We start from the raw sequence: 19,673 nt of genomic DNA on the forward strand, positions 1-19,673 counted from the left end.
CCAACATTCCCTTAGAACACCTTCCAAAGCTAGGAGACTAAGCTGTCTGACATGCTGAGCAAGTGAGAGGAGGCTCCTGGGTTCATCTGAACCTTAAATGCTTGCAGAGTTGCAAACTTCACCAAGTGCCTTTAGGGGTAGAAGAGCCTAGATTAGTGGTTCTCACAATGTGGTCCCCAGACTAGCCACCTCAACATCCCCTGGGAACTTGTTAGAAATACCCGGGCCCCCATCCATACCTACTGATCTGAAACTCTAGGGTGGGGCCCAGCAATCTGTGTTTTACCAAGTGCTCTAAGTGACTCAAATGCTCATGGAAGTTTGAGGACTGCTGGAGCTAGACTGGTTCACATCTTACCTCTGGCTCTTCTTAGCCGTGAGACCTTGGGCAAATCACTCAGCCTCTCTCTGCCTCTGTTTTAACCTCTGTCACATGATGATAGTACTTATTTAGTTGTCGAAAGGATTAGAAGAATGAACACATACCAAGACTGATAAAGAGTATTATCTTTTATTATGAATGAACTTTAATTTTGTTGGTAAACATGAATAGCACTAGAGTGCTAACATCTCTTCTTCCAGCAGCCCCTATGGATTGTCTGGAGCATCTTCTGGGGGGTGTGGTTCCCCACTCTGATGACACTGGCCTGGATGACCTGTGATGAGGCCAAGTGGGCAGGGACAGTAGAGGAGAAGTGAAGAGTCAGGTTCAAGAGCTATTTAGGAGATAAAATCAGCTGTTCTTGGCGAAAACAGGAGAGGAGTCAAGGATGGCTTCATAGGTGAGATTTGGCAGATGGAGGAGCCCATTCCTGAGATGAGAGACAGAAGGGGAGGGGCAGATTGTGGGTTAAATGAACAATGATATGTTCATTCTGGCCTTGGGATTCAAGTGCCTGTGAGATGCTTGGGGGAAGCAAGTGCATCCATTATCTACTGCTGCATAACAAACCACCCCCAACCTTAGTGGCTCAAAACAGAAATCCTCTAACTTGCTCCTGATTATGATTCCATGGGTCAGCAATTTTGGCTGTACTTGGTGATGCAGTTCTTCTGTCATTTTTACCTAGGGTCACTATGCATCTCCAGCCTGGAGGTTTGACTGTGGCTGGATGGCCTCAGATAACCTCGTTCGCATGTTCGTCAGTTGGTGCTGGCTGGCAGCTAGCCCATGCGGTTCCAGCAGACCAGCCCAGACTTTTCACATGGCAGCACATGAGTTACCACAGGAAGAGAGGGCAAGCCCCAATGCGCAGGTGCTTTTCAAGCCTCTGCTTGTATGGTGTTTGCTAATGTCCCATTAACCCAAGCCAATCACAGTGCTCAACTCAGGTGGGAGGGGTCTATACTGGAAGGCATGATTCACTGGGGGCCATTACTCTGACAACTTATCACACAGAACCTGCTTGCAAGCTGCCACATTGGGGGACCATCCTGGGCCCTGCACTGTGGCTACCACCCAATTGCCCCCATACTCCTTAGAAGCAGTAAGCAGAGCTACTAAAAGACAAGAGCGGCTTTGCCAGTGACATATAAATACCCCCAAATCCTGGTACCTTCTATATCTCAGCCTTGACTGCTCCTTTGATTGGGCAATCTCTTTTTCTTTTCCCAGGCTGCTGCAGGGGTGAGGGTGGGCTGAGAGGCTGCGGGGAAGGGGAAGGCAGCATGGGGCTCCGTGGATGGTCCCTGACAGGGGCTGCAGAGGTCCTCCCAGTCAGTGGTGGGGAGCACGGTGTGGAGGCCGAGTCCAGGGTCTGAGGGACAGAAGCTGGGCCTGGCTTCAGAGCTGAGGATGCTGAAGTGTTAGCAGGCCAGAGGGAGGGGCTACGGCGGGTGGGGACACAGAGTGAGACTCCCAGGGTCAGCCAGACCAAAGGAATGGGGAACTGTCTTGCCTGAAGTCACAGCTAACAAGTGGCAGACGTGGAATAACAGTTACTAACACTTACCATTCACCCAGTGCTAGGCTAAGCAATTCGAAGAAGCCGGCGAGCTCAGTACTCACAGCAAACCTCTGAGCAGGTGCTATTGTTTCAGATCATTTTACAGACTAGCAAGCGGGAGCACAGAGGTAGAGCCAGACTCTGAACTCTGACAACCTGACTCAGAGGCCCACACTCTTCATTTGACACTATGGAGAGTGAAGAATGTATGGAGAGGCAGGATGGTATAGTGGTTAAGCCCAGAGAGTCAGGATTCAGCTCTGCCACCAACATTTGCTAGCTGTGTGACCTGGGCTAATTACAGCACCTCTCTGTGCCTCCCTGTCCCCATCTGTAAAATGGGGATAATAAATAGTACCTCCTGCATGGGCTTGTTGAAGGTCAAGGCTGGCAGGCACTTGGAAGAGTGCCTGTGGTATGTGGCGGGCACCATGTATGTGCCCGCTGTTACAGTGATGGTAATTATTTGTACTGCAGGACTCCCAGGTTAGACTTTCTCTAAGTCATGGGACTTTCATAAACTTCTGAAGGCCTGCCTCAGACAGTATGTGAAACTCCCCTCTGGGGCCCAGTTGTTGGGGCCTCCGCAGCAACCCTCTCCTTATCACCCCTGGACACCTTAGCATCATTAGCTTCTCAGACCAGCAGCTGATGAGGGGCCCAGCGCAGGGTCTGAGAGGCAGAGGCTGACACCAGTGGGGATGCCCTGAGCTGGGACCCAGCGCTGAAGCTGGGGTCCAGGTCGTGAGACATGGGAGGAGCAGGGGTGGGCCAGAGCCCTGGGAGGCTGGGAGAGGAAATGGGAGGATGCATGGGGTGAGAGTAAAGGGACCCTGAAATCAAATGTGATTTACTGACCAGTTTGGGGTGAATGTGCTCTGTCAACAGCTCCCAGAAACTGCCACCCTAATCCCATCCCCCGGCCGAAGCACAACCCCACCCTCAAGGACACTGTGGGGTCTTGGGAGGAGGGTCCTGAGTGCCTATACCTGGCAGCAGGCATAGCAGCTGTGCCTGATAAATCCCCAACCAAGAGGCTCTGACTTTCTATCTTTAGAGCCCACGTCTGTCGTAATCCTGGTGCCCTTCCCCTCCCCACCCACTGACCTCCTCCTCTGAACACACCAGAGCGGTGAGGTCCTTACAGAGTATCAAGTCCGACTCCCATGTGTTACAGATAGGGAAACGGAGGCCCAAAGAAGGCAAGGGACTTGCCTAAGGTCCTTTAGTGCGTTGCGGGCAAACAAGAGCAAGAGACAGCCTAGCCTGATGGGAGGGCACTGCACAAGGAGTCCCGAGCTTGGCTCTGCTACTGACATGCTCTGTGCCCTTAGGTAAGTCACAGGCTGTCTCTGGTCCCCTTCTGTAGAATGAGAGGAAAATGCAAGCATCCTCCTACTCATGGAATCTTCGATAAGTCTGGACCCTTTGCATATAGCATTGCTGCAAGTTGGTGGATGTGTTTGTTAGTTAGTTTGTTTTTTAACAGCAGTGTTCAAGAAAAGATTGAATTTGAATATCTAAAGTGAGGTTCGCAGTCTCCAATTGGCGATAGCCCTCACCACTCCCTAGTACACATTGTACCCTTTATATACATAGTTTCCTGCTCGGCTCCTGAAGGAATTTGAGGGATCCCAAGAGGAGCCCCTATACAAAATGTGCCCTGCCCACCCCCATTCCACCCCCATTCCTAAGGGGATGCAAGCAGGAGATGGAAACATTTCCTCCCCCTCCCTTATGTCAGAGAAAAAAGGTGAAAGAGCTTGAATCCTCCTGATTGTCCACTTCTCACCCACTCCCCGAGTCCCCAGATCCCGTGGAGATGCCCGGGTCTCCTATAACCCGGTGTTTGTCAGACTGACCTGGGATCATCAACACCCGCCCAAGTCCTATGTGCAAGATTCTAGGTATGTGTATTTTTCAATGAAAGTGAATTTAAATGTAAATTGAAGAGGCTTTGGAGAGATCTGGAAAGGAGAGCTTCCTTGTTATCAGAGCCAAGGGTGGAGACCAGGTGAGTTCTTATTGCTGTGATGGTGATGATGGTGCTGGTGGTGAATAACCACCATTTACTGAGCTTTCTCCATGTGCCAGGCATGGTGCCAAGCTCTTGAACAAAACAGTACTTCCTCTGGCTCTCCCAGCACCCTCCGAAGGGGGGATAATTGCCCATATTTAGCCGATGAGGAAAGTAAGCAACCCACAAGGCCATGCAGCTAAGAAGTTGAAACATAAAAACTGCCATTTTTATAGGTCAAAATGGTCAAATGTTGGCAATTTAATATGGTTTAACCTAATAGGGAACAATAGAGGTGGAGTCAAACAGAACTGTCTGACCTCAGAGCCCATGCTTTTTCCTTTAAAAAAAATTACTGGGCTTCCCTGGTGGCGCAGTGGTTGAGAATCTGCCTGCCGATGCAGGGGACACGGGTTCGTGCCCTGGTCCGGGAAGATCCCACATGCCGCGGAGCAACTAAGCCCGTGAGCCATGGCCGCTGGGCCTGCGTGTCCGGAGCCTGTGCTCCGCAACGGGAGAGGCCACAACAGTGAGAGGCCCGCATACCGCAAAAAAAAAAAATTACTTACTGTCCACATGCTGGTTGTAGAAATTTTTAACACTGAAAAATTTTTAAAGAATAAAACTCTCCTAAACCCAGAGATAATCTCCATGGGGCAAAAAATTCCTTCATGATCTCTCTCCAGGCATTTGTACACGTATGAACATAGTTGGTGTTTGTTGATAAAATAGTCTTTACTATTCTGAGTAATTACGTGCCTGATACTGTTTGATTCTGGCAACCTGATGAGAGAGGTATGATTATTTTTCCCATTTAATAGATGAGAAAAGCAGGAGGGCAGATAGTGTGGTAGCTCAAGGCACAGGCTCCAGAGCAGACCGTCTAGGTTGAAATCCCAATTCTACCAACTGGAGCAAGTTACTTAAGCCCTCTGTGCCTCGGTTTTTTTGTCTGTAAAATGGTGATAATAACAGTACACGGGACTTCCCTGGTGGCGCAGTGGTTAAGACTCCGCACTCCCAATGCAGGGGGCCCAGGTTCGTTCCCTGGTCAAGGAACTAGATCCCACACGCATGCTGCAACTATAAATTTGCATGCCACAGCCAAAGAGCCCTCCGGCCACAACTAAAACCCAGGGCAAACAAACAAACAAATAAATAAATAATATTTTTTAAAGACCCAGCACCCACCTTGAAGGATGCTTGTGAGAACTAAATGAGATAGTTTACGTGAAGTGGTTAAAACAGTGTTGGCTTTTGGTAAACACTTAATAAATGTCGGCTGTTATTAAAACTCAGAGACATTAAATAACTAGATTAAGCCACACAGCTGGAAAGTGCCAGAGCCCTGATATGACCCCAAGCTTATCTGGTTCCAGAGCCCAAACTGTTATCCATTTTGCAAACCTGGAATTAATTCAAAGCATCCGCCCGTTTCCTTTTGCTGGCCCCCTCCGGAACATTAGCTAAGTCCCTTGCGCTCATCTGTCACAGCAGCCCCTGTGCAGGGTCTGAGGCTAGAAAAGGGGAGGGTCACCCATGTGGCTCTGGTGCTTTCTGCTGGCCCACTAGGTCCCTTTCAGCAGGGGTCAAAGGGAGAGAGCCATTTTCTGAGAAGATAATTTTGGTTCTTGCCTATGAACCTCTAGACCTGCTTCTGCCCCCTCTTCTGAATGACCTGAGCTAAGTCACCAGCTTCTGTGGCCTTATTTTCTCTCACACATGATCAGGAGGTTGAACCGGATTTTCAAAAGCAGGAGTCAGTACCTTTACTGAGTGTAAACTATGTGCAAGGACTTGTCCTGATGCTCTACATGTGTTCATATCATTGTGTTTAATAATAACAATAATTGCTGCATTTGCTGAGCACTCACTATGGGCCAGGCCCTGCATTAGCTCAGTTAAACCTTCCCTCAAACCTGCATGGTATGTATGTGTTATCCCCATTATTCAGATGAGAAAACTGAGGCTCAAAGTGGGGGAGTAACTTGACTAAGCACTCTTCAATGATCTTTAATGTCCCTTCCAGCTGCCCTTCTGTAAAACTCCAATTTCACACAACCCTCCGCCTTGTCTGCTTCTCTTCCTCCTTCTCGACATCTCTTCCCTGAGCAGATTTCCAGGATGTTATCATCATGGCAATCCTTGGCTTGGGTTTCCTCAACACATCCTTGCGGAGACACTGCTGGAGCAGCGTGGCCTTCAATCTCTTCATGCTGGCCCTTGGGGTGCAGCTGACAGTCCTGGTGGATGGCTTCCTGAACCAACTCTCCCTTAGGAAGATGGTCCTCAATCTTTCCAGGTAACTGGATGGCCGCTGGATCACTTTTGGGTCCTTGGGGGTCTGGGGCCCAAGAAGGCAGATTCTAGAAGAGCTGGCTTGTCCCCTTCTCTTTCTAGCACTGACACCATGCAATATTCAGGACTTATTTATACTAACAAATTACTCATTGTTTGTCTAAATTTCAAATTTAACTGGCATCCTCTATTTTATCTGACAACCCTACTCTATGACATCACAAGGGGCCCAGATCTACAGCCCACCCTGTATCCTTTCTTTTTTATTGATTTTGATTTCATAAACTTATACAATAAATATTAGTTCAAAGAAAAAATTAATAGAGATTAGACAAAAAGAAATAGAAATCTCACACTCAGAGAGAGAGTCTCTTGAAAAGAAGGAAGTACGCTCAGTCCTCAAATGCTGGTGGACAAGAAATCGCCTTGTCTTTAGTTTCTTTAAATTAACTTTGATTTATTTAGGTGCCTTTATAAGAACTAACAAAATTAACCTGTGTTGCTAGAACTCAGAATAATGGTTACCTGAGGAAGGTGGTATTTATTGATTAGGAAGGGGCACAAAAGAAGTTTATGTGGTGCAGTAAACATTCTCTATGTTATCCTGCGTGATGGTTACACAAGAGTATATATATATATACACACACACATACATTAAGTTGTACATACTTGCAAAAAAAGTCATTCACACTTAATAGGAGGAACCAGGTAAAATTTTTCTTTAAAAATTGTTTTTCGGTTTTATCCAATTCTGAAACTTTGTCTTGCCCAGATGATGGGTAAATCCCACCTTAGGTATCTTGGGGACCCCTTCAAGGCCATTCTACCCTCCCCTCTGAGACCCTATTAAACCTCTGGGCACTGCTGTTAAACATCTCTCCATGAACTGGGCTCTGTGCTGGGCACTTCACAAACATTGTTTGTTTAGGCCTTCCAAGTAGGGGTCTGATGTGGCGTATAGACAAGGAGCTAGACGCTCAGAGCTCGTAAGACACTTGCCTAGGGTCACATAGCTAACTGGTGGAAATGGCTTCAGTTTTAACTCTGTAACCTTTCTCACACACTGCAGAGTGGTCCTGACGAGAAACACAGGGTAGCCAGCTCCCCACAGGCCCTGAAAAAAACTCTTTCCCTTTTTTCTTTTAAACCATTTTAGAGCTGATCCCCATGGGGATTCAATAACCCCAGTAACCACCTGGGAAGTGACAAAAGGCATTCTGGGGGAACTCCAATAGGATGGTCCCGGTCTGGTGTTCCTGCAGCCTTGGCTTAAGGTCACACAAGCCTTCGGCTTCCTGAGCCTGAGTCTCCAGGCATCCTCAGGCTGCCCCCTTCTTCTGACGTCCTGCCTGCAGGAATCTGTTTCCTCTCAACTCAATCCGGAAAGACAAGAAGAGGCCATTTACAGCCCGGGTGAACGCCCCTGCCCTGCCCTGACCAGTTGGGTCCTCCCAGCTGCGACCCCCAATGGGGCTGGCTTCACAGATTTGAACAATGGGCTCCTTCCTGACCTCTCCTGCTCTGGCTGGGCTGGTGGGCGGTGTCCAGGCCTGCCTCTCAGACAGGCCCTCTCCCTCTCCTGCTGCCTCACCCACCCGAGGCCTGACTTGGCACTGAATCGGTTCTGCCTTGAGTCACCGATGACCAGTCCGTTCAGGGCGGGGGCCTGTCTTATTCAGTTTTGTCCTCCTTTGTTTTCCTCACATGGTAAGGACTTAGTATATGGTTATTGGAACAAAGATGAAAATAAAAAGAACCCTGAAAGTTGTGATATTTTCAATGCTGTATGTTAAAAGGTCTTGGAGGGCCTATCATAGCAATAACCAACCCCCTTACTTTGCTTGACTCACTTTGCCCTCCCAACAGCTCCGTAGGCCTTGCCTCTCTTATAGATGAGGACATGGAAACACAGAGTGGTTAAGTCATTTGCCCAAGGCCACACAGCCGGGAAGTGGCTGTCAGGATTCCAACCTTGGTAGCCTGAACAAGACTGTCCTAAGCACCGTACTTCACTGTCTCAATACCTCCCTGGTCCCAACTGGCCCCTGAGGTCTGAAATCCTGCCACTGGCACAGAATCTCTTGAATTAGGCTTTTGCCAGTTAAATGAGTGCTCACCCAAAAGATAACATGGCCAGCCACAGTGAAGCACTGAGTGACCCTTCATTTCAGATAATTCCTGGCCTCTGTGAGGCTCCTTCCCCATACCTTTGGCCTCCTCTGGCTTTCCCTCTGAAGTCCTTGAGCCTTAAGTAGGACACTACATTGGCAGCAAACAGTGGGAAGTCTGTGTCCAGACTTCAGAACACAGGCTTTGCATCAAGGCCAAATGGGTGGGTTTGAACCTTACATTTGTCATTAACTAGCTGTGTGGCCATTACCAAAACAGTCACCTCTTCCAGTCTCAATGTCCTTACCTGTAAAATGGAGGTACTGAATGGTACCCTAGCACCATTTACAGAGGGCTACCTGGAGGATTAAAATTTAAATGAGGTGATGTACTTGCAAGCCTGTTATATATAATGTGCAATAGATTATTATTATTACTATCACTATTATGGCGGTGGTGGTGGTTGTAGCATTATCATCATCAACTCCCAGGGGGAGGGGTGGTCTCAGCAAAGTGCCAGAGGAGGGTGGGTTGGTTTAACCACAGTGGATTGTCCAGCTCAGTGCCACCTCCTCCAGGAAGCCCTCCCTGATGAGTCCAGTTCACATTGCTCTCTCCCTCCAGTGAACCCCTCTGGCCTCGTGATGGTTTTATTTGACAGGGTCGTGATGTCTGCTTTGTCTCCCCAGCCTAATCATAAGTGTCTTGAAAACAAAAATTGTTTCCTCCTTCTGAATCCCTGCACTAAGCTTGCTCATTTGTCAAGGGAAGGAAGGAATCAGTAATAGCACTGAGTTAGTTCTTTGTGCCAGTCATGGTGTGCTAGACACACATGCACAACTATTCCTTCTAATCCCCCGCAACACTCCCATGAGATAAGTATTATCATTCTTCTTATTTTACAGATGAAGAAACAGCCTCAGTGAGATTAAATAGCTGTTCAAGTGGAAAAGCTGGAACTGGAAGCCAGGCTTGTCCTACTTCCAAACCCAGTCTCTTTCCACTACTGGGAGAGGGAGAGAGGAGGGTGGTGGTGCCTGAAGGATGGGCGGGCAGGTGAAGAGTGCCCTCTATTGAGCATCTGTGAGTGATGACAGTAGACGAGAAGCCCAGGGCAGAATCCTTATTAGTCAGATCCCAGAAGCAGTCCCGTGGGAACAATCAGACATTCCTATGAGAACTTCGGAGCATCTTCAGTACAGATGAGTGTATGCAGATCAATCAGAGTGTGACTGCCATCCTGAGGGGGGGAGGGGATGAAGGAGACCCCAGACTTGGCAGCCTCCATCCCCATGAGAGCAGAAATTTTGTCTATTTGCTCTCCTACTCCATCCCCAGTTTCTTGAAAAGTTTCAGGCAGAGAGTAGGTCCTCAACAAGTGTTTGCTGAATGAGTGGATGAATGAATGGGAGGCTTTCTTCCTTCTCAGTCATCCCTGTCTTGCCCCCTCTCCCCAGTATTCAGATATCCACCATGAGCGCTACATCTGTGCTGATCTCAGTGGGTGTCATCCTGGGGAAGGTCAACCTGCTGCAGCTGCTGTTGATGACATTGATAGAGGTGACAGCCTTTAGTGCCACGAGGATGGTCGGCAAGGAAGTCTTCAATGTGAGTCATGGTGCTGTGAGGAGGGATCTCGGGGATGAGGGCTGAGCAGGTGAAAGGGGAGGGCTCTGTCTCCATTTGATAAAGCTTCTGGGATTAAAAAAATGAAAGACAGGCCAAAATGGGGTTGCAAAAGTGTGGTCTATGCTAAACATTTAAACATAGCAAGCAAATGCTATGAAGGCGGTTCCCACGGTAAAAACTGTCAAGGAAAGAGGTCAATTCCCAGAGATGGAAAGCCCACTGTGGGCAATGCATTATAAGCCTTTTCCTGCTTTGTTATGGTTTTCATAGTGGTTGTTTTAAAAAGCTGCATTAATTCAAAGCCATCTCCTCTCTTCTCTGCAGCTTCAATGTGTTAGTTTAGCTGGTCCGGGGGAGGGTTTGGCACTGATTGTGAGAGTTCACTGCTTCTCCTCAAAAACTTCAATTCAGCCTGGGTTTGTTGCATGGAAGGGCTCAGGGGAAACTAGAGCCAGAAACCAGAGCTGTTCCCAGGAGAGGCAACTCAAGAAATGAGTATTCCAAGCTGACGATTCCCAAATGTGGTTTTTGGATTCTTGGGGGACCTCAAAGAGATTAAAAATGCAAGACCTCTTCAGTTCTTACAAGGGAATTCCACAGACTTTCATTTTTACGTGTGACTGAGGGTTCCTTACCATTCATTCATTCCTTTCACAAATATTTATTCTGAGCCTATTGTGTACCAGGCGCTCTTCTAGGCAGTGGGAAAATGCAGCTGTTGTGGAACTTCTATTCCAGAGGGAAAGACTGCCAATAAACAATAAAATAGGCAAAAGATACAGTGTGTTAGATAGTGATAAGTACTATGGAGAAAAAGATAAAATGAGGAAAGCAGACAGGAATAGCTGTGAGGGAGGATAAAGTGTTAGAGAGGTTGGCCAACGAAGGCTTCACTGGGCAAATAATTTTTGAGTGAAGAGCTGAAGGCAGCAGATTTGCAAGTCACGTGGGTATCTGAGGACAGTGGCAGATGGAGGGCAGGGCCGTGGGAATGGTCTGCCTCTTTCAGGAAGAGGATTGTGTCAGTGACACTGTTTAGAATTGTTGGCACATGATGATAATAAAAAGCAGATGGACTTTTAGTTGCTTTAATTGTTTTAAATTCTCTACAGACAATGTATCCCCTTATTGCCTGTACCCAGGGTGGACCACTCCCTCCACTCTGGACTCCAGGCAGTGGAACAGACGGTGCAAAGTGGTACTGATGTGGGAGCACGAGTGTGGGTTTGAGGAAGAGCCAGGACAGTGTGTGTGGAATGAGCAGGAGGTGAAGTCACAGAGGCTGTGGGAGAGCAGATCACGCAGGGTCCTGTAGGTCGTAGTAAGAATGCTGACTTTGACATTGAGGGAGACATTGAGGAATTCCCACCCCCCTCACTGGGGGATTCTGAGCAGAAATATGCCATGAGCTGAGATTTTAACAGGGTCTCTCTGGCTGCTACGTGGAGAAGAGTCAGTTGGGGGACAAGGGTGGAAAGGGGGAGACCAGTTAGAAGATTACTGCAAAAATTTGGGAAAGTGTTGATGGTGGCTTAAACCAAGGTGGGGGTCAATGGAGCATGGTGGTGAAAATTGTGCCAAATCTGGATATTTGTTGAGGGCACAGCTGACAGGACTTACCAGTAGCCCACGAAGTGAGTTATGAAGGGTTACTAAATTTGATATTCGTAAAGCAAAATTAGCATATAGCTGGAATTTTCTGAACACTTTAGTTCAGTATTATAAAAATTCTGGCTGCTTCATGTTGCAAAGATCATATCACTTATACTCTATGCAAAATTTGAAATTCTGGGGCTTCCCTGGTGGCGCAGCAGTTGAGAATCCGCCTGCCGATGCAGGGGAAACAGGTTCGTGCCCCGGTCTGGGAAGATCCCACACGTCGTGGAGCGGCTGGGCCCGTGAGCCATGGCCGCTGAGCCTGTGCATCCGGAGCCTGTGCTCCACAACGGGAGAGGTCACAACAGTGAGAGGCCCACATACCACAAAAAAAAAAAAAAAAAAAAAAAAATTGAAATTCTGCCAAAATGTAGGAAGCAGTGGGGGTACATGTCCGTGTGGCTCTTCCCCCACCTAAGTGAACTTCAGCCAAAAGTGTTTAAAGCCAACCAGAGGGGAGTTCCCTGGCAGTGCAGTGGTTAGGACTTGGCGCTTTCAGTGCTGTGGCCTGGATTCAATTCCTGGTCCTGGAACTAAGATCCTGCAAGCTGCAGGGCGTGGCCAACTAAATCAATAAAGCCAACCGGAAACCTGTAGGGAATAAATACACAGCAACTCACAGGACTCCTCTGAAAGGGGGGCTGCTGGGCCGGGTCAGTCTCCTGACTTCAAGTCACGCCTCCTATGTGAAGCCAGAACTTTCTCCAAGGAACACGGGAGGTTCCCTCCCTGTGGGCAGAAGATGCTGACACTCACTGTTCCCACTGGGTTTTGTTGCAGATGGACAACCACGTAAGCATGATGTACATCCATGTGTTTGCGGCCTGTTTCGGGCTGACTGTGGCCTGCTGCCTCCCAAAGCCTCTGCCCAATGCAGCGGAGGACAAAGATCAGACGGCAACGAGCCCCAGTTTGTTCTCCATGCTGGGTGAGGACGAGGTGGCGTGGGTGGGCTCAGATCTGGGGTGGGCAAGAGGCTCCAAAAGGGCTCTGCAGAAAAATCTCTCTCCTTTTCCAACCTTCTCTGGGTGTCTGAAGCCCCTCGGTAATGATCCATTTCTTCAAGTAGTATCTGATGAATTCACATCTTTGAATTCCCCTCTAGGGAACTTCTCTTCATTAATATCCAAAGGAGAGGAGAGGCTCATTACATCTCAGTTTAAATAAGGTTGTCCAATCCTTTTGTCCTCAACTTAAAGCAGAGAATTGGACATGTGAAGCAAGCCGGGCCTAGGAGTGGAGGAAAGAAAGGGGGTGGGAAGAGAGGAGTAATAATGGTGTATCAATAGTTTGAAGAGCTCCAGTAAAAGTGATGAACTCTGAGGCTGGGGGAGACTTAGAAGAAGGAAATCAGGCAGTGAGATCGCCAGCAGGCAACTGAATACCAGGCCATTGGGCCAGATGAAAGCATCCCGTTAATTTTTTTAAATAAGCATTTAAGCCATCACAGGCCAGGGTCAGGAGGCCTGGGGTTTGGTGATTTCAACTCTCTGGACCTTAGTTTCCTTGCCTGTAAAGTATGTTAGCTGGGCCCTACCAGCTTAAGAATTCAGAGAGGAGACATGATTTGCCCAAAGTCACAGAGCAAGAAAGTGACAGAGATGAGACTTGCCAGGTCCAGAATTCTCCTGTCTGAAGTCCCCCTGGCTCAGGCTTTGGAACAGGAATACTGGTTCCGGCGCCACTGACCCTCTCTGGCCTCCAGGCACCCTCTTCTTGTGGATGTTCTGGCCGAGTTTCAACTCCGCTCTGCTGGACGTTCCGGACGAAAAAAAGAAGGCCTTGTTCAACACCTACTACGCCCTTGCTGTCAGCATGGTGACAGCCATCTCAGTGTCAGCCTTGGCTCACCCTCAAGGGAAGATCAACATGGTGAGGAGGGGGGCTGTCCCTTGGGCAGCACTTGGGTCTTCTAGGCCTGACACACATATTCGCACCCCACCCGCCAGCCTCAGTGCCAGCCCCACAGGTCAGGAAAGAGCATATCGGGGGCTTCCCTGGTGGTGCAGTGGTTGAGAGTCCACCTGCCAATGCAGGGGACACGGGTTCGTGTCCCGGTCCGGGAGGATCCCACATGCCGTGGAGCGGCTGGGCCCGTGAGCCATGGCCGCTGAGCCTGTGCGTCCGGAGCCTGTGCTCCGCGACGGGAGACACCACAACAGTGAGAGGCCAGCATACCACAAAAAAAAAAAAAAAAAAAAAAAAAAAAAGAGCATATCGGGTGATGGGGTCTTATCTGCAGCATTGTGGGGCATCAGCCCATCAGCACTGCCTTGTCAAAATGGGCCTGGAACCTAGGAGACTGTCAAATGAGCAAAGGCCCTCTGGGGGGAGTGATTAAATCTATCAGGCTTGACATCAAACAAACCCAAGTCTGAACCCCATTTCTGCTAGTTACTAAAGCCAGCTCCCATTAGCAAGAGTCAGCAGAGAAAAAGTGGGGTAGAATGTGAGTCATCCTCTCCCCTTCCCCCAAGAAATTTCAAGAATGGAATAAACGTAATCAGAAGTAAAGAACTTTGTTTCCCTAGCCATCTGAACTTGGCCAAGCCACTTAAACGTTTTGAGTCTCAACTGCCTCATATGTAAAGTGGGAATTGAGAGATGATGCATTTAAAGGGCTTCATGTGGAATAAGTGCTGGGCAAATATTAGCTGCTATTATCAACGTAGCTGCGAGTCTGTGTGTGAGTTTTCGAGGGAGAGATGGGTGAGGTGGTAGACTAAAGACAAAACAAGGTCCCATGATGATCAGGGCATGAGGTCAGCCAGCCAGACATGATGGGAAAGTCTAGACAGATGGGGTGGGGGGGTGGGTAGGGGGCGGGGGTGAAGGGGAGAGAAGATGGCCAAGAATGACAGGTTAACAGCACTAAGGGGGAGGTAAGGGTCCCCACAGGGGAGCTCCATGGTCACAGGGAGTCTAGGATCAGACAAGGTAGTGACATCCAGGGAGGCAGGTGTAGGCATCAGGTCAGCGAAGCCCAGAAGCTGGTCCCAGGGCCCTGAGCTCCAAGATCTGGGTAGAATTGAGAGGGGCAGAGAGTAGTATCATAAGAGCGAGGCAAGGCCCCAGTTCTAGAGGAAGTGTAGGTCATAGAAGAAACATGACCCAGGAATAAGCGCCAGCTTCTTGGGTGGGGTCCAATAATACAGGGTGACATAGGCACCAAGTAGCCAATAATAATAGTAGTAAAAAACAATAATAATGGCTTATATTTTGGGGGCATTTACTCATGTTCTATGCCAGGCATTGGGCTCAGAGTTTTATATATGGTAACTCAATTTTCTCAATAACCATTTCAGTAGATACAATCAAAACCCCATTCTTCTGGTGACAAAGTTAAAGCACTGAGTGGTTAAGCGCCCAAGGACACATCACAGCTAAGTGTGAACATGGCTAGGCTCCTGAGTAACTGCACTTTTAGGCTAAATAACTCCCAATCAGGGTGACTGCTCCCTGAGCCTGAGAAGTGGGGTGAGATAAGACCGTTGGTGAACTCTCAGCAGAGGGGAGGGGCCGGTTTCAGGATCAGAGAAGCAGGGAAGACGTTACACTGTCGTCTTGCTACCGGCTTACCGAGTAACTTAGAGAGATGCTGTCCTCTCTATGTCATTTCATTCACCCACAAGCTATTCCTTTGCAGACTCACATCCACAATGCGGTGCTGGCAGGAGGTGTGGCTGTGGGCGCCCCCTGTTACCTGATCCCTTCTCCTTGGCTTGCCATGGTGCTGGGTCTCGTGGCTGGGCTGATCTCCATCTGGGGAGCCATGTACCTGCAGGTAAGGAGCTGGGCAACGAACACCTGCTGCTTTGGCTTCCACCAGGGTCCAGGCCCCTAGAACATGGCGGGCCATCTTGTAGTGCCAAGGGCTGCATTAGGCAGCTGTTGGCACCTTCTCAGTTTAGCTTCAGAGCTTGGGTAAGGGACCCACCCAAGTTGGATGGTGCATTTGTTAAGATCTGGGGAGCCAAGTATCAGAACCTATTCAAGCTTGCTCAGGAATAAGGGGGATTTGTAAGAAGGCTACTGGGGTATCACCGAACCCAAGGACAGGAATGCTGCTGGGAGCCCCAGGAATGGCTGGCACCAGGGATGCGAGTCTTGTGGGGAACCCAAGAAGTCCCTGCTCTTCTTTTTTTTGCTTTTCCGGAACACCTGCTTTATTCTCACTCTGTAGACTTCCTTCTTCTTCTCCTACTCCACATGGTGGAATGTTGTCTTTCTCTTCAAGAAAGCAGCCAGGTGAAATCTCTTGGCCCCAGTTGCAAATTCTTTGGAGAAGAGGCTCCTTGGTCTAACTTGGATAATGTGCCCATCTTTGGCTGGGTGGGAGGTAGGGCACATGATACATGCAAGTCTGCTGTCCATGAACCATGTGAATGGGGGTGGGAAGGGCAGCACTCAAAAGAGGGATGCGGGGCTGATAATCCAGGTCACGTCCACTTCTGAGTATTTAGTTCTTCTTCTAAGTGGATGGATTTTTCTTCCTTCAATATTCAACATATACTGGTAATATCAGAATGCTCCATTATAGCTGTTTTGTTATCACACACTTCTAAGAGAAATATTTAGGAGCAACAGATCTTCAGAGGTTTGAAGCCCTGATGGAGGAAAAAGGAATAGACTTTTGGGTGACACAAGAAGATGAACTTGGATGAACCGTGGATATTCAGGGAGGCAGTTTCAATCCCAAATAAGGAAGAACTTACCAACAGTTCGATCTGACCAATAGACGGAGTAGTCTGCTTTTCATCTTTGGAGTGGAAGCGCATGTCTTTTATCTCCTCTGGTTGTGAGATCCTCTGATGAAAGTAGGACATATTCAGCAAAACGTGTATCACGGGAATTCCCTGGCGGTCCAGTGGTTAGGACTCCAAGCTTTCACTGCCGAGGGCCCGGGTTCAATCCCTGGTTGGGGAACTGAGATCCCACAAGCCGCGTGGTGTGGCCCATAAACATGTATCACAAGTAACATGAGGCTCAGTGTTCGTCACTTTCTCTGTGCCTCAGGTTCCTTGAGTCTACCACTGCGGGAAGGAGTCAAAGATGATTCACTGATTTTTTTTCTTTCATTCATTCACTCATTCATTCATTCATTCAACACATTTGTTTTAACAGTCATCCTGTTTCCCAAGCTATAGTGTAGTGAAGGAAATGGATAAATAATGCAACACAGTGTGTTAACTGCTACTGGAGCACATCTAAGCTGGCCTGAGATGGGTCAGGAAATGCTTCCCAGAGCAGAGAATGTCTCACCCGAGCATTGACAAAGAACTAATATTAGCCAGGGAAAGAAGTGAGAAATGTACTCCAGGCAGAAGGAACAGTGTGTTCAAAGGCTCAGTGGCGAGAAGAGCATGTGGCCCAACCAGGAAACGGAAGGATGTTCTTTGGGCTGAAGCATAAATTTCATCAGGGAGTGTGCCTCTCACCATAGCCTTGAGAGATGGCAGGTGCTCAGGAATACCTTCTGGGCGAGTTCAAGAGTCTGAATTTTTTTTAAAAAAATATTTTATTTATTTATTTATTTGGTTGCACCAGGCCTGAGTTGTGGCAGGCAGCCTCCTTAGTTGTGACACATGTGCTCCTTAGTTGGCTCTTTAGTTGTGGCAGGACAACTCTTAGTTGCAGCACGCATGTGGGATCTAGTTCCCTGACCAGGGATTGAACCCAGGCCCCCTGCATTGGGAGCGTGGAGTCTTAACCACTGTGCTACCAGAGAAGTCCCAAGAGTCTGAATTTTTATTCCCAAGACAATGAGGATTCTAAGGAGGGAACTAGCCTGATCTAATTTGCATTGGTATCCACATCTGTTGGCTCCCGGCCATCTGGGAGTCCAAGTGATGAAATGGAAGGAGTACTGATTGGGCGTCTAGAGGTGTGGTCAGATTCTTTCCTTTTAATCAGCCATGTAGTATCTTGGATGGCAGTTAGGTTTGGTCTAGACCAGTGGGTCTCAATCGGCCCCTGTGGACATTTGACAATCTCTGGAGACAGTTTTGGTTGACACATTTGGGAGAGGGGTGCTCCTGGCATCCAGAGGGTACAGGCCAGGGACGCTGCTAAACCTCCTATAGTGCACAGGAGGGCCCGTAGCATAACACAGAATTATCAGCCCCAAATGTGAGTAGTGTGGACAATGGACCAGCATTGGTGTCACCTGGGACTTTGCTAGAAATGCAGAATCTCAGGCCCCAGACCCACTAAATCCACCTCTGCATTTTTTTTTTTTTTTTTTTTTTTTAAATTGTGGTACGCGGGCCTCTCACTGTTGTGGCCTCTCCCGTTGCGGAGCACAGGCTCCGGACGCGCAGGCTCAGCGGCCATGGCTCACGGGCCCAGCTGCTCCGCGGCATGTGGGATCCTCCCAGGCCGGGGCACGAACCCGTGTCCCCTGCATCGGCAGGCGGACTCTCAACCACTGTGCCATCAGGGAAGCCCCAACTCTGCATTTTAATGAGCTCCCCAGGTGCTGTGAGTGCACATTCAAATCTGAGAAGCACTTATTTAGTTGAGTCCTAATGCCCAACCCCCTGGATGCCCCGGATGTCAAGGGTCTGTGAAAGGGTGGGTAAGGAGTATCAGTCCCACATGCAGATCTGCTGATAATGGTGTTTGTCCCCAGGTGTGTCTTCAACGAATGCTGGACCTCCATGACACCTATGGTGTGCAATATACCTTTGGCTTGCCGGGTCTACTCGGAGGGCTCACCAACATTGTGCTGATGGCGCTTCAGGTCAAGTGGACCAAGATTTCCATGTAGGTCACTTGGCTCAGCCCCTTATCACCCCATCCAGCTCAGGAAAGAGTGTGCCCAGAGCCCTTGGCCGGGGCAGCGGTGTGGGGGGTTACGTTCAGGGCCGGGCAGTCAGAGGCCTCAGTGAATATTCGTTGGCCAATTTACTCTGAAATTCTGCCCAGCCCCTACTGTGTATGGACTTATCACCTGTCCAGGCCACTTCTTTCTAAAGCAGGCAGCTTAGGTGCAGGGCAAAGGCAGACAGTCCTGAGTCCTCCCCAAATGCAGGCAGAGCAGGCAATCAGGCTCAAGCCAACTGAGCCTGTTTTTCAGTCCCTGGTGGTTTAGGTTGTGGTGAAGTGTGCCGTGGGGTCTTGACCTCTTACTAGCTGGGCCATGCTACCTAACTTCTCTGAGCCTCTGTCACCCAATGGTAAATGAAGATAATGATAATTCCTCCCCTCATAGGGGTGTTGGATGCTACTTGAGGCCAGTTACTGTGTGGTTAAGAGGATTTTATATGTTAATGTAGGAAAATGCTGAGTACAGCCCATCCCTGAGACCCAGAGAGGGAAGGAGCTTGGCTAAGGTCACACAGTGAGGTGGGACCATGGGTCTCTGGACCAGAGTCAGGTCCTGTGCCCCCCAAACAATGGACAGCAATGATCAGAACCCTGACCATCACCTGCTGGAAGTTGTTTATCTTCTTGTTTCTTTCCTTTTTTTTTTTTTTTTTTTGTGGTGGGGGACAGTTTTTTATCTTCTGAATGTGACTCACATATAATGAAAGAGTGACTTGGGCACAGGGATAGATTTTTCCAGATGAACTGAGTTAGTGATAACAATAATAATATTACTGATGACAATCAGTACTGTTTATTGACTGCTTTCTAAATGCTAGGCATTATGCTAAAATCATTACGTCATCATCTCATTCAATCCTCACAACCACCTGGTGAGGTATTATTAGCTTTCCTAAGACATGATACTTCCGGGGAGTTAGCTGTCCATGGTCATGTGCCTGAAACCTGGCTGTAAAGGTTGTGAGCACCCGCGGTGGGTGATGAGAGCTCATCGTTGCGGAGGTATCTCAAAGAAATCATGGAGGTCTGCGTCCCTCAGTTCTAACAACAGAGACGACCATAGCCCCAAATTATAGGAATCCTCTATGAGCAGGTAAGATATACCTCCATGAGCTGCTTGGGGGTGAGGAGGATCCCATTTGGGGGTGGGGAGGGGATGGTCTGTGTGAAGCGGTGCATCTCTGTAATGG

The 19,673-nt window shown here is 48.7% G+C and overlaps 1 protein-coding gene across 3 annotated transcripts in view; it reads left to right on the plus strand.

Moving 5' to 3' along the window:
- Window positions 1–19,673, plus strand: part of LOC131752755 (RH-like protein) — a 41,182-nt gene that overhangs the window by 11,090 nt on the left and 10,419 nt on the right. For 2 of the 3 annotated variants that reach the window (XM_067014646.1, XM_067014639.1), the window contains 5 exons: window positions 6,079–6,265; window positions 9,828–9,978; window positions 12,436–12,583; window positions 13,361–13,527; window positions 18,287–18,420. In XM_067014646.1, the coding sequence (XP_066870747.1) occupies window positions 6,079–6,265; window positions 9,828–9,978; window positions 12,436–12,583; window positions 13,361–13,527; window positions 18,287–18,420 (787 nt within the window). Of the gene's footprint in view, window positions 1–6,078; window positions 6,266–9,827; window positions 9,979–12,435; window positions 12,584–13,360; window positions 13,528–15,301; window positions 15,440–18,286; window positions 18,421–19,673 lie in introns of all 3 variants that reach the window. The other variant, XM_059057442.2, reaches the window with a different exon arrangement.

This window comes from Kogia breviceps, chromosome 1, assembly GCF_026419965.1.
Source record: "Kogia breviceps isolate mKogBre1 chromosome 1, mKogBre1 haplotype 1, whole genome shotgun sequence".
NCBI lineage: Eukaryota > Metazoa > Chordata > Mammalia > Artiodactyla > Physeteridae > Kogia > Kogia breviceps.